This window comes from Acanthochromis polyacanthus, chromosome 22, assembly GCF_021347895.1.
Source record: "Acanthochromis polyacanthus isolate Apoly-LR-REF ecotype Palm Island chromosome 22, KAUST_Apoly_ChrSc, whole genome shotgun sequence".
Lineage (NCBI taxonomy): Eukaryota > Metazoa > Chordata > Actinopteri > Pomacentridae > Acanthochromis > Acanthochromis polyacanthus.
In genome coordinates, this window is record NC_067134.1 from 11,943,439 (window position 1) to 11,957,501 (window position 14,063).

Consider the following 14,063-nt stretch of genomic DNA (forward strand, 5'->3'; position numbering starts at 1 on the left):
ATATCAATCAAATCCATTCTTACAGTAGATACTTTGCTTCATGATGGTGTCAGTGCTTTCCATGAGGGGACGTCAGCTCATCCAGGCCTCTTTCTTCAGGAATCTCACAGCGTCAGCGAATCCTTCTTCATAGAAAGAGTGCATGGTGCTGGTGGACGGAGGGAACAGAGCCTGGTTCAGACGTTCGATGTTCTTCGTGGAGAACTGAGTGAACCAAAGAAAACGCTGCGTCAACATCATTGGTAGAGAGTGAACAGGAACTGCAAGCTACTACTCTGGGATCAAGTTGATACTAAAAATCAGACAATGTGACGTTAACGCAGTTTTTACATATTGGAAAATGTTCATGATGGAAAAATTGAAAAAGAGGGCAAATGCTGTCAATCTAAACATTGTGCTGGTGCTCCATCACCAAGCTCTCGCATTTGGAAGTATGGAGCCAGTCCTTCACTCTATTTTGTTCTGATCATTTTTTCGTTTGTTTTTTTGGCAGAAACTCACTGCTGCTTCACTCTGAAGTGCAGTGACTGTCCTCAGGGAAGGTTCTGCAGCAGGTGTTCGAGCTCCACAGTCAGATCTGAGTTCATTGAAGCCTTTTCCAGACATAAAGTGACAGGTAAAATTGGCCGGGTGGACAGACTCAGCTTATTCATCGAAGGAGGCTGCACAGTCATCCTGGGAGTTGGTGACAAAACTGCTGTGGTTATTAAAGAGGAAAGTGGAAGAAAGAGTCACAGACATGATTCCCTCAGCTTACAGGTTTTCTTCATGTGAGCAACCTGTTTGTGGAGGCAGTAAAGGAAGGAGGTTCCTCCTGCTTCATTGCACTGAGCCAGCAACTTATCCTGTTTGAACACTGAAGCTTGGGACTGGATGACAGATCTTTTTCCTGTCTGAGACTCAGTTTGAAGAGCTTTTACTGGCAAAGCAGGAGACTTTTGGCCCATTCTTTCACAGTAGTATTCCAAACTCCCATCTGGGGCTGTGAACATTTCTGAGAAAGTGACTGGTTTTCTCTGGTACTGAGGAAGGTGGAAACAGCACTGGGATTTGCTGGAATATGGTTGGTAAGTGCAGGTGGAGACTTGTGTGGGAAAACAAACACCTCAAGTCATGTATGGAGATATTTAGTGTTTTATTCTGTGATCAAGGATCGGTTGCAGGGGTCTAAAAGCACTTGGAAGAAATGGTGGAAACATCTTAAACTTATTTAAGCCGCTCAAAGACAGTTGTGACATCTCCAATCAAGACTAAATAGAGGCTTGCATGTGGAAAATGGCATTTGTCTGTTTTGGGTAAGGTATTGTCATTGCAGATGGGCGAAACAAACTAAAAATGTTGCTGGATGTTCTGAAAAGGAGGGTTTGAAATGTGCTCGGGAACATTTCTTTTGTGATCTTCAAGAAAAGTGACAAAGTGGATGTTGCTAAATCAAAGAACCAAATAAAACCCAACGAGGGCTAAAGGTACGTGTCCACTCGATGGATCGCAGCTGAAAACACATCACATAATAATAAACAAAACGAAAATAATAACAAGAATTCAGATCTACCCTCGGTCGGTCACATGATCTATGTAGACGTCCCTCACTACCCAGACGTGCCCTGTAGCTCAGCGGTAGCGCTGCTAGTCTAGAACCCGAAGACCCGAGGGTGGACTTCAACGACTGATGGTCCAGTGACGAGGTTTTGCGGCAGTATTCGTTCGTGCATGGTGTATTCATGCAAGATGACAGATGAAGTGAAGTGTGCATCTGACTCTGTGCACACCTCTCATAAGTTATAGCCGCTAGCTGTGTGCTGTGCGTGGTTAAACACACAGCACGTTGAGGGGAAAGAGTATGCCAGGCTTATATTTTTGTTTCTGCTTCTTTTGTCATGGGCAAAGTGCATTGGAGAGACGCATCATTTTAGCGTCAAGTGAGTTGCAGTGGATAAGCTATTTATTTCACTAAAACTATGTACATGCATATTCATGTAATTTTGGACTACTGCAGTATAAATACAACAATAAGAATTATAAGAATTTAAATTGGGATTTTCTCAACCATCTGCACAGTGCAGTAGTGGTTAGCACTTTTGCCTTGCAGCAAGAAGATCCCCAGTTCAAATCCCGGCCTGGGCCTGGGATCTTTCTGCATGGAGTTTGCATGTTCTCCCTGAGCATGTGTGGGTTTTCTCCGGGTACTCCGGCTTCCTCCCACAGTCCAAAAATATGCTGAGGTTAATTGATTGCTCTAAATTGCCCGTAGGTGTGAATGTGAGTGTGATTATTTGTTCATATATGTCGCCCTGTGACAGACTGGTGACCTGTCCAGGGTGTCCCCTGCTTTTGCCCGAGTCAGCTGAGATAGCCTCCAGCACCCCCCCGCGACCCTAGTGAGGATAAAAGCGGTGTATAGAGAATGGATGGATGGATGGATGGATTTTCTCAACCTCTCATTTACACATTTCAGTTTATAACATTTGCATATACACACACAAATTAAATACAATGTGCATAAATATAAAATATATAACTTTATAACCTAACTTGTTTAATCAGCTATCATCTCTCTCATGCTCTTTTTAGTGTCTACACTCTCAGATCAATACGGCTCACCTCCAGCGATAACAGCAGCAGCCAGGAGGCTGAATTGTGATTTTTCTCAACCTGTCATTTTACCCCCTCAACAGAAGCTATTCAATGTACCCCATCAGGTCAAACATTGACTGCCCCCTAACAAAGATATGAGGTGTGGGCAATGATACAGTACATTGTGATTCCATGTTACATTCTTTATGACTATGGGTTGCTACAATTCAACCAGTTTTATTGTAAGATATGATTCTGTACGGTGATTCAAATTTGTTCTCCTTTTAACTTTGAGCACCTGTCCCTCCACAGGTCTCTGCATGGCCCTGCTGCACAGGTTACTTCTCACCTCAGATGCTTTCAGAAATACTTTTTGCTGAAGTGTTTTCGAAATAAAAGAGAAAGTTCGCGGCTGAGCCGCTTTGTTTATCCACTCATCTGCCGGACTGTCAAGCTAAAAGCGCGGTCATGTGACTACATAGTGGCCTGCTGAAGTTTAAGCGCGGTCATGTGACAATGTTGCCCCGTTAGTAACTGCCCACCATGTGTGTGATTTTCAGATGCGGCGCATATTCATGCGGAAAAAAATGCATCTAGTTGACAGCTTGACAGTTAAAAAGAGCTAAAGCAAAAATAACAACAGAAAATAACTAAACTTCTTTGTCAAACCTAAATACAAGGTAGCAATGCCTCTAGCTAACAAAAGGTAGTCAACAAACTTGTATAAGATGCAAAGAAAAGCTAAACACGAATGCTTCAGTAAGAGTAACCCTTTTTAGTGGCCCCAGAAAACACAGAAATGCAAGGTAAGTAACTCCTAACTCAACAATAAAGGAGCTACTGTTTACATGAAGCGCAAAAGACACAGGAGATGAGCTGCTCACACTGACACACAGCCGCTTAGACTGAGAATGTCCCTGGAGATTTAAAGCCTGGTCTACACCAGGCTTTAAATCTGCTGCAGTTCGACTGGAAGAAAGAAATGATCGGTCCAATCAGCCATGATGGCAGACAGGTGGGTCTGGAGCTGTTCCTCAACCAGCGATTTAAAAGTCGACAACGACCATCTTCTCACATAGCGACCACAGAAGATCCACCATAAGAACAGAAAGAAATTGAAAGGAAACTGTTCTCTTGTCAATATCATGCCAAAAACTAAAACTGATGTCTGTCTTTGAGCTGCTTAGCTTTGCAGTGTTTCCTCCATTTTTTTTGTCCATATTTTTTTCTGGAAGTCGTGACACATTTTTTTGACTGCCCTGTATTCATCGAAACCATTCTGGAGAAATCCCAATCTCTCCTAGGCTACCACTACACAGCGGCACTACTTTTAGAAGTGGAAAAAAAATACTGTTATGTTTTCAGACCTTTGGGATCAAGTTTGTACTAAAATATCAGGGAACTCCTTTGAAAGACTTGGCCAAAGCTCTCCTGCCTGTTGTAGCTGAAAAAAAAAAAAGATCCATTCCCAAGCATCTGTGTTCAAATCATAAAAGTTGCTGGCTCAGTGCAATCCATAGAGCCAGGGTGTCAAACTCATTTTAGTTCAGGGACCACATTCAGCCCAATTTGATCTCAAGTGGGCCAGACCAGTAAAATCATAACGTAATAACCTATAAATAACGGCAAATCCAAATTTTTCCCTTTGTTTTAGTGCAACAAAGTACATTTTTTGTTCACATTTAATGAATTATCTTTTCATAAAACATTACTAACAACCTGAAATTTCTTAACCAGAATACGTGAGAAATTTTAACGTTATGCCTCAGTTTATTATTTGTGTATTACAACTTAAAGATCACAGTGTGTCTGCAAAGGCACAAAACATTTAGTTGCAGTTATCTGGAACTGAACAATACAGTATTTTACAACTTGTCAAGCTCAAGAAATCATTTTAAAGTCTCCTTCATTTCCACATCTGTGTAGTAAAGTGGGAACTGTTACATTCTCCCCCTGCCTCATAAATGTAGAAAACATATACATAAAAATGCCCAAAGCTGTGTTCAACCAAACCAAACTCAATCACACTGAAGCTGCCGACTGACAATATATTGCACAATGTTCAATGTCTTTCAATATTTTCACAGGATTTATTTTCACCTCTGTAATTTTTACACTTTTCAAAGTCATCCCACGGGCCAGACTGGACCCTCTGGAGGGCCAGTTTTGGCCCGCGGGCCGTATGCTTAACACCCCTGCTATTGACCGAGGAGCCAAGTCTGTGAGTCCTTCTTCCTTTTTTCTTATCCAAACAGATTTTTCCAAAGTAAATACAGCAGTTTTGTCACCAACTCCCAGGGCAGATGTGTAACCTCCTTGAATAGAAGAGCTGAATGGATGGAATATGTCCACCAAAGTGTGGTTTAAACTCAATATGCAACTTGAACGCCTGCTGCAGAACTTCCCCCTCAGAACATTTGCTGAGTGAAAAAGCATCAAGTCTCTTCACAAAGCCCAAACTACTGGATGCAAGTACTTGGTGATGGAGGATACAGTGTATCATCGTAAGATTCAGTCTGAAAGCCTTTATCCTTGCAATAACTGTCTTCTCTTAGCCTAGCCGCGCTAGACCCATGCTCTGAAGACGCAAGGGTCTAGGCACGCTCGATAGGGAGGGAGGCGGGCTAAAAGGTTGTCTATCAAATCACTCTTCAGCAGTTGGGTAGGTATACAACCAATCAACGCAACGAATAGGCTCCGAGAACGCCGGAAATCAGAGGATGCGGTAGTTCGGTGAAGCCTTATTTATAGTCAATGGGTGAAGCTCAAGTATATTACAGACATGTTAACAGAAAGATTATTCAGAGTCGGTGCTAATGGAGCTCAACGAATGTTGTCGTTTTTGTTGTCGACCCTGGCAGAGAATTAAATTCGTTGCCGTGGGTTGTCTAGCGCGGCTAGGCTAGTTGTTTCCGGTTGTTTCTGTCAGAATCGTCGCGCCTCTGTCGTCACTTAGTTACGCCCGCCTTCTGACTCTACACTTCATGGTGATTGGTCCGGCCAATTTTAGGAGCATCCAACCTCGAGAATTATGGAGGGTAACTAGACCCACCCTGGCAGAGAATTAAATTCGTTGCCGTGGGTTGTCTAGCGCGGCTAGGCTAGTCTTCTCTGGTAATCCGTCATAAACAGTGTTCCAGATAGCTACGTAGTTAACAGTTGGCTGAGCCACCTGCATCGTGGTGCTGATCGATGGAAAGCAGCTGATGCAACGCTAATGTGGTGTGTTACTATATATCACAATTTCCACTTGCTCAAAGTTGCCATTTAAAATCGAGTTCTGTGGTGTGTTTGTTTTATTGTACAGCATAGTGAAGTTTAGGTAAGGAGGAGGAGGGAGGAGTTACAGTTCCCATCAATTAGTCATCAGTTTGTTTTTGCCAAACAACTTGGAAGTCCTAGGTATGTCAGAATTCCCCATTCAAAGAAATTGGTACACACCATTATGTTCATGTTGGCCAGTCTGAGTTGAGTCCTGAAGCTCCCCCTGTGGACGGGACACACATCTTGCAGTCCAGCAAAAGGAGACACGGTGATGGTTCGTCCCTCGGGTAGAATGGGCAGACTGTCAGTGAACCCTCCATCAATCCATTTCTGATGGATCAACGACAGGAGGCGTTTAAAGATTGGCGGTCTGCTGGGTCATAGAAGGTCTACGAGTAAAGACTGAACAATAAGGTTTTGCTATTTTTAGCCTTTGAGAACTTCCGCTGTTTGCTTTTAGGGACAATCAAGTGCACAGAGTAGCAAGTTCCCGTCGTTTAACACATTAAAGGTCAGTGGATGAGGACATGACCATAACAAATTTAATTTCCTCCAACTGGCATTTTGCACGGCAGATATTTTGATTTGCTTGCAAGGAGATTGCAGGTGTAGTAGTGTAAGAGTCCGTGTGAATAAAGGCTGGGTTATACTTTCCGCACGAACAAGTCAGCAGGTAACTGTCACGGATTTCATCCGTTGGAAATGATGCGTCAACTAAGCAGCATATGTGGAGTACTGCGCTCTCTGAGTGCTTTTCTAGTGTTTTCATCTGGTCAACAGTCTCATTTTCATTCAGTTTTCAAACTTTTATACCTGCGTGTGCAGCTTCTTCGACAAAAAAAAAAAAATTTTTACAGTGTTTTACAAGTTACTTATTTTAGGCACTTTCAGGCCTTTACTATCTGGCTTTCATCGACTGTTCTCTTGTGTTTTCTCCTAATTTTTGGTATATTTCTGTTTGTTTTCTGAGGTCAGATGTTTTGCTGGTGGGGAAACGCTCAGAGGGGAGTGATTTTCATCCTCTGAAAAAAAAATACAGGCAAACAACAAAAAACACATTACCACCAGTCACTTTGACTACTTACACTACTGTTAAAAAGTTTGGGGTCACTTACAAATGTCCTTATTTTTTGAAAGAAAAGCATTTTTTTTTTCAATGACGATAACAATAAATCCATCAGAAATACAGTCTATAAATTGTTAATGCGGTAGATGACAACTCTAGCTGGAAACAGCTGATTTTTACAGAGTGGAACAGAGGCCCATTTCCAGCAAGCATCACTCCTGTGTACTAATGGTACATTGTGGTAGCTAATCGTGCTGAAAGGATAAGTGATGATTAGAAAAATCCTTGTGCAATTATGTTCGCACATGAATAAAAGTGAGTTTTTATGGAAAACATGAAATTGTCTGGATGACCCCAAACTTTGAAACGGTCGTGTATACTAACTAATTAGCTGCTGTGGGACGACCCGACAGCCGGATAAGTAGGTTTTATAACATTGGTGCAAATGCCTTCATCCCTGGTTTGATTCTCAGCTGGTTTGGACATTTACTGCATCCTTCTCCTCTCTTCTTCAAATGAGGGCAGAAATGCCAAAAACATAAACATTAAAAGACACAGTCAAAGCTCTTCCTTTTGCTGAATACATGTCAATAACGTAACATGATGGACCTCAAATTTTGATCCTCTGGATATAAAACTGCGGAGTCTGAATCTCCAAAGCTCAATGAACAAACCCATTACCTGTCCTTTGTACTCCACTGGTGTGAGTCCAGCATAGACGGGCACAAAGCTGCTGGCTAGTAGAGCCTGGAGAAGTTCAAGAAGGTTACAGCTAGTCAGTAAAAACTCAATCAGCCACATGAAACAACAATAAATGAGCAGGAGTTCATTATCTGCATCTAACATGAGCAAAAGCCTGCGTTATTTAAATGTCAGCTAAAGGACATGATAGTTAAAGTGGAGCTCTTAGATCCTTACTGTGCTGCTGCAGACATACAGTATGTAGACGTTCATTTAACAAGTGTTGACTGTTGTTTCACTATAGGGTCAAAAGCAGTAAAAAAACCAAACAGCTGGCTATAGACTGGAGGAAAACAAGCATGTAAAGCAATCCTAAACATTTATGATGGTGTTCTAAACTGAAAGTATCAGCTTTATGTGTAGAGAGAGGGGTACCTTTATGAGCTCCTCCCTGGAGGTAAACCTGGACACGATGTGGTTCTTCCAACTTTGGGTGTGTGTTATTGAGACGTGGAGGCGGTCAGTAGCCAGACTGTGAGCCTCTCTGGGCAGAATCTCCTCCATCCCCTCCCTGGAGAGTTTCCACACACAGATGCTCATTTGTCAGGGATTTATTAATAATATCCCCACAGGGCGCAATAAAGACGGCGCTTTTTACAGCAACATGTAATTATTACACAAGCTGTTGAATATATACAGAATCACCAAAGCATACTAATGAAGGATGTAGCAATGGAGTCAGCTCACAGTCTGATTTAATTGGTTAGCACTGAAACACTGCAAATAAATGGTTTTTGTGTGCAACATCTCTACAATCACAAAATTAACCAGATATATACAAATACCTTGTTAAGAATGTCATCATGAAGGACATCATGATATCATGATATATGAATGGATTTGCTTTCTGCATATCAGCAACAGTTAACCATAGGTATGCCTTCCTCCATCTTTTCTTTGTTTCTGTCTCTCTTACAAACAAAATTCTTGTTTTTTTTCCATGTTCACACAACATCAGCAGGAAATAATCATTAAATATCCATGTACAAATCATTCATTAACTACTCAAAAACAAAGATTATATTGAAAATACAGGCCCCAAAGTGGAAACTCAATGCAACAAAAGTGAATACATCTGTAAATAGGACACGAAAGTTAGAAAAACTGTGATCACTCACACTAAACTGAGCACATCTGTGATTCTCAATGAGCCAAATTGCATGAACATGGTTATAAAATGACTTGTAAGACTTTGGATCCCTGGGCTGTGAATACCTGCATGTCTACCACAGTGAACGCATCGTCCCAACAGCATTGAGTGTAATCCTATTCTCTGTAATCATTCATAGATGGCCAATGTGGATATATCAAAATACTGGCTGACAAGGTGACTCCCCACTTCACAGAATATCTGTCTAGAAAGTTGTGCAACACCAACATGACTTGTATCCTCAGTGTTACAGAGAATCGAGTCAGTCATCAAAAATAAAAGTGAATTATGATACCAGCTATTGTATAGCCTAGCTGTGCTAGACCCAGGTCTGAAGACACAAGGGTCTAGGAACTCTCGACAGGGAGGGAGGCGGGCTAAAAGGTTGTCTTTCAAATCACTCTGCAGCAGTTGGGTAGGTATACAACCAATCAACGCAACGAAAAGGCTGATGTAGTTCCTAGAGCGCCGGAAATCAGAGGACGCGGTAGTTCGGTGAAGCCTTATTTATACAGTCAATGGGTGAAGCTCAAGTATATTACAGACATGTTAACAGAAAGATTATTCAGAGTCGGTGCTAATGGAGCTCAACGACTGTTGTCGTTTTTGTTGTCGACCCTGGCAGAGAATTAAATTCGTTGTCTAGCACGGCTAGGCTAGTTGTTTCCGGTTGTTTCTGTCAGAATCGTCGCGCCTCTGTCGTCACTTAGTTACACCCGCCTTCTGACTCTACACTTCATGGTGATTCGTCGGCCAGTTTTAGGAGCATCCAACCTTGAGGCTTACCGAGGGTAACTAGACCCACCCTGGCAGAGAATTAAATTCGTTGCCGTGGGTTGTCTAGCGCGGCTAGGCTAGCTATTGTACAGACTTGCTACCTTCAATACTTGACAGTTGACTCATTTTAGCCTCTTAGCTTGATAACCTGATTCCGTTTAGCGATGGTAAAAAAATGCTGATATTGTGATGCAGCAAGATAAAAGAAAAGCCAGAGGATTACTGTAGTTATTACAATTCATCTTGAGTGGCAGCACAAATGTGTCTGTGCAATCTGACGGAACTACAACCAAAAGTTGTTGCTGTTCTTTTCATTCACACATTCCTATGAAATCTGATAATATACTCTATTTACGATATATTTAGAGCTACAATTCCTTGAGTTAGTAATTTGATTTCTAAAATTCCTCGATGCAATTTCTCTGACTTGAGGCTTCCACTACATCGAGACCCAACGTCACCCAGACTTCATCCTATACAGACCCGGATCTATAATCGGATTTTAAATTTGATCGATTTTAACCAGCGTAGCTTTTCCAGTGTTTACGACATTTAGCAGATCGGAGACTGAACTATGAAGGCAGTTTGATATAGTCAGGTTTTCTTTGCTTAAGATAATTGGGCCCAGTGCCAACTCAGTGTCGCAAACATGAGTAAAGTAATTGATGGCATTAAGCTAATATCTACATGCCATGATGAAACTGCTGACTGCATTTTCAGATGAGCTTGTTCAAATATTTGTCGAAGAAGAGGAAAACACCTGACGAAGATGACGCTAGCCAGATATCGTTAGCCTTTTACTGACTTCGAAATGATGGTTAGGTAAACAATTGTGTTCACTCTTGCAATCAGATGTGATGTGAGTGTAATTAATGTTAATGTTTTATGTAATCGTACAAGACAAGTAACATTAGACAGGGAGGAGCAGTGGAACAAAGCAAAGGAGAACAGAGTACAGCAGGGGGAGAGCCGAGTGAAGGCATGCCCCCCCGGATAACCTGCCCCTGCTGCTGAAAAAAATCTTACAGGAAACACTGTATAGTCTAATACAGGGGGTATTGTTCATATATATATGTACAATATCATTGTACGATACTATACATGAACAATACCCCTGTACTAGACTATATATGTAAAACAACCCTGTATTAAGCTATATATGCACAGATGTCATCCCATGTTCTGCCAGGATGGTTATTTCTGTTGCTCAGTGCGCTCACTTACACTTTTGATGCTCTAGCGTGCCTGCCAAACACAGAATTCCATTACTCGATTAATCGCCAGAATAATCGATAGAATATTGGATTAATAAAACAGCGCTCGATTTAGACAGTCGCCAGGTCGCCATTTGCGACTAAAAACCGATTTTGGCGACCAAAAATGACAAAAAAACACGCTGGTTAGGGGCCCAAATATTTTGATTTGGGCTACTGACCTCCAAATCCAAGTTTCAGGGATGGCAATTTTCCGCGGATCTGCGGATTTCCGCCGATTTAATTTCAAATTTGAACACTTTATTGTCGCTGATGTTAACATCGTTAACATCTCGCCGAAGTCCGCGAGACTCCGTCGGATCCAGAACCAGCCCAGAATGTGGTGGCGGCATTCGGAGGACAGCACCAACTGAGCCTGAGCACCGCAAACGGAAAGCACCAAGCCACCGGAGCTGTCATTTTTAACTCGGCGGGTCCGCTGGCTACTCTCCCCGGTTACAGACTGCTCAGACTCTCCGGCTGGCTAGCTATCCCCCGCTAGCTGCTCGGCTAACACCTGCCGCTCCTCGCCGCTCATCTGCCCGGGACAAACCGCACCTGTTCCGGCTGTCAACGTCCCACTCGCCCGCTAGGAGCTCCGGACAATGCGCTGCTCATTCGTGGGTGACTTTTCACGGCCGTGGGGGTTTTAAGACACACTTTGCCCAGCGACCAGTGATAGCTCGGCGGCTCCAGCTAACAAGTAGGATTAATTTTTTTGGCCACTAAAAGTTGATTTTGGCTCCTAAAAATGTCTAAATTGACGTATGTTGGTGGCCCAAAAAATGTCATTTGGGCGACCGGACCTCTCGGCCTTAAATCGAGCGCCGCTAAAATAATCGATGGTTGCAGCCATAGACATAGCATGAGTAATTACAGAGTCATTACCGGAGCGTGAGCATGAAATTGTATCCTGGTGTGACCGCGCCAAACCGCTGTCGTCTCACACTGTCAGCAAACTTGTAGGTGAACTCTTTACAGTGCTGCAAGAAGGACACAAATATTGTGATGAATAATAATGAAGCGGGAATCACATATGACTTAAACTGTTTCATGTTTCAAGTTTAAGAAACAACTTGTGATCTATCCATCTGTCCTTTACCACTCACATTTGAAAAAGTAGCTGAATAATTTAAGGCGGCTCATCATGGTACACGAATAAAAACAACACTAACGAAATAAAAAATACGGTGATGACTTATCTAGTTTCTTTTCCGCAATTTAATCTTTATATCAGCATGTGATGTACACAGCACTCAGCTAAATCTCTTGGTTTATTCAGTTTTGTGACTTTACATTTCCATAATCTCTCTAGTAGTTAAAGCTGTCCTTGACCTGCCCGCCTGGAAACACCAGAATCTGGATGACTGAGGACCTTCACGACAAATTCTTGACAAATTCTGAAATTCTATCTGAAAAAAGCAAATGATGTTATCCTAATATGATGATTTTTGCACTTTCAAGAAACTGTCGGTGTTGTTTCTGCTGCGATGTCAAATCTCTGATGCTAATTAACTTTGAAAAGAACATATTTAAATCCACACTTGCAATTTGCATAACTGTCAGCGCTACACAAAAGGAAATAATCATGCAGGCAGTGATACATGATTAAAATATCTATTTCTACTCTCTTCAGGGACCTCTGGAAATCCCTGCAAGGCCTCAGAGGGTTCCTCCAACCCCACTTTGTTAACCCCTGCTCTGCTGTACTACCACTTATTTTTAGATGTGAATGAGGAGGCAGATGCATAACCTCTAACTTGTCAGGAGCTGTGATCATCACAGCAGCCACCAAGGCACCAGAAGAGGCCCCTGCACAGGCCCTGAGGGAGCCCAGCAGCTTGTCTCCGTGGCGGAGGAAGGCCCCCACAGCACCGAGGTGGTAGATCCCCAGGAAGCCACATGCAGCAAAGGACAGGTTGAGGACTGTCATCCTGGACACCTGCACAGGACACCGTGACGTCAGAGCGTTAGCAAGAAAAGTAAATACTGTATATTCACAGCAGAACATACACATACATACTTATTTCGACTCCACCTTAGGGGTAGAATAAGTCAGGTGGTACAAAACCCAGCACTTATTCAGCACTGATATAAGTCTGATGTTTTATTTTTTACTACGGTATTTGTACTGTAACTTCCAGGTTTAACAGCTGCTCTAAGAACAGCCAATTAAGGGAAGGAATCACCAGCTGTTTTATTTTGTTTTTGAAAGGTTTATTTGGCAAAGTAATGCCAAGACGATCGGTAACACAACAGAAAGCAACCATAGTAAACACTGTGGCTATTCAATAACTCTTTTGCTACAATTTAGGGTAAAACAAACTCCAGCACTTGGCTGCGTTTCCAATTCAGTGTTTACATGAATGACCTCTGAACACGCAGCTCTCGGCTAGCATGCAGCTACTCTACATTCACATAAACGTCCTGACTTAAAGGTTACATTTATGACTGAAAGGCCACGTTTATGGCCGTTTGTGTAAGTTTAAGAGCCCAAAACGTGTTCAGAGTTGCTTCTTCGAGCAGTTTGAGTTTGTAAAAGCAGAGAAAGGGTACGCTAGCTAACACACACACACACACAGCCGTCTGGATGAAGAGAAGCAGAAAACGTACCGTCTGTCTGTCCTAGCCCAGAAAACATTTATCTCTCACTCATTGACGGTGAATAAATCTGTTAAAAACCTAAAATAAATAAATAATAGATATCCGTTGTTTCAGGACTCCCGGTGCCTGCTCTCACCGGCACCGAGCAACGGCGTCAAGCTAGCTAGCACCACTACCATGGCTCCGGATTTACAAAATAAAAGCTCCATCTTCAAATGGACTGCTTGAACACTATAATATACCCTTATTCTAGTTGTCTGACCTGTTCATCATCAAGAAATAAAAATAAAAACAAAGATATAAATATATTGTCATATGTTATGCTGCGTATTATATTATATTATACATTAATAATTAAATGGTGTTTTAAAGGTCCTATATAGGTTCTCACATGTCACCACAGCGTGTCTTTAAAAAAATTTTCAGGTCAAAATACTACAAAGATGGTTAATTTCACCATGATTGAATAGCCCCTATTTTTAGTCAGCAAAGGCAGGATTTTGAATAAAGAAATGAGTGCAACACAGTCACTGACTGCTTAATTCATTTTTTGATGTCAACTAAAATCCTGTTCTGATGGCTGTGCCCTTGGATTGACTGAGGAAAATGGGATCGGCAACATCAGGGGCCACCA

General features: G+C 42.2%; 1 protein-coding gene across 3 annotated transcripts in view; it reads right to left on the reverse strand.

Annotated features, from left to right (window-relative positions):
- pnpla4 (patatin-like phospholipase domain containing 4) overlaps nt 1-13,625 on the reverse strand; it is a 22,320-nt gene extending 8,695 nt beyond the window's left edge. Inside the window, exons 1-7 of one of the 3 annotated variants that reach the window (XM_051943093.1) lie at nt 13,439-13,621; nt 12,579-12,767; nt 11,714-11,808; nt 8,021-8,156; nt 7,586-7,651; nt 6,016-6,168; nt 24-204 (exon numbers count right to left, since the gene is read on the reverse strand). In XM_051943093.1, the coding sequence (XP_051799053.1) occupies nt 73-204; nt 6,016-6,168; nt 7,586-7,651; nt 8,021-8,156; nt 11,714-11,808; nt 12,579-12,758 (762 nt within the window). In that variant the 5' untranslated portion in view covers nt 12,759-12,767; nt 13,439-13,621 and the 3' untranslated portion in view covers nt 24-72. Of the gene's footprint in view, nt 1-23; nt 205-244; nt 698-6,015; nt 6,169-7,585; nt 7,652-8,020; nt 8,157-11,713; nt 11,809-12,578; nt 12,768-13,438 lie in introns of those variants that run through there. The other 2 variants (XM_051943094.1, XM_051943095.1) reach the window with 2 other exon arrangements.
- Nucleotides 13,626-14,063: the final 438 nt, after the last annotated feature.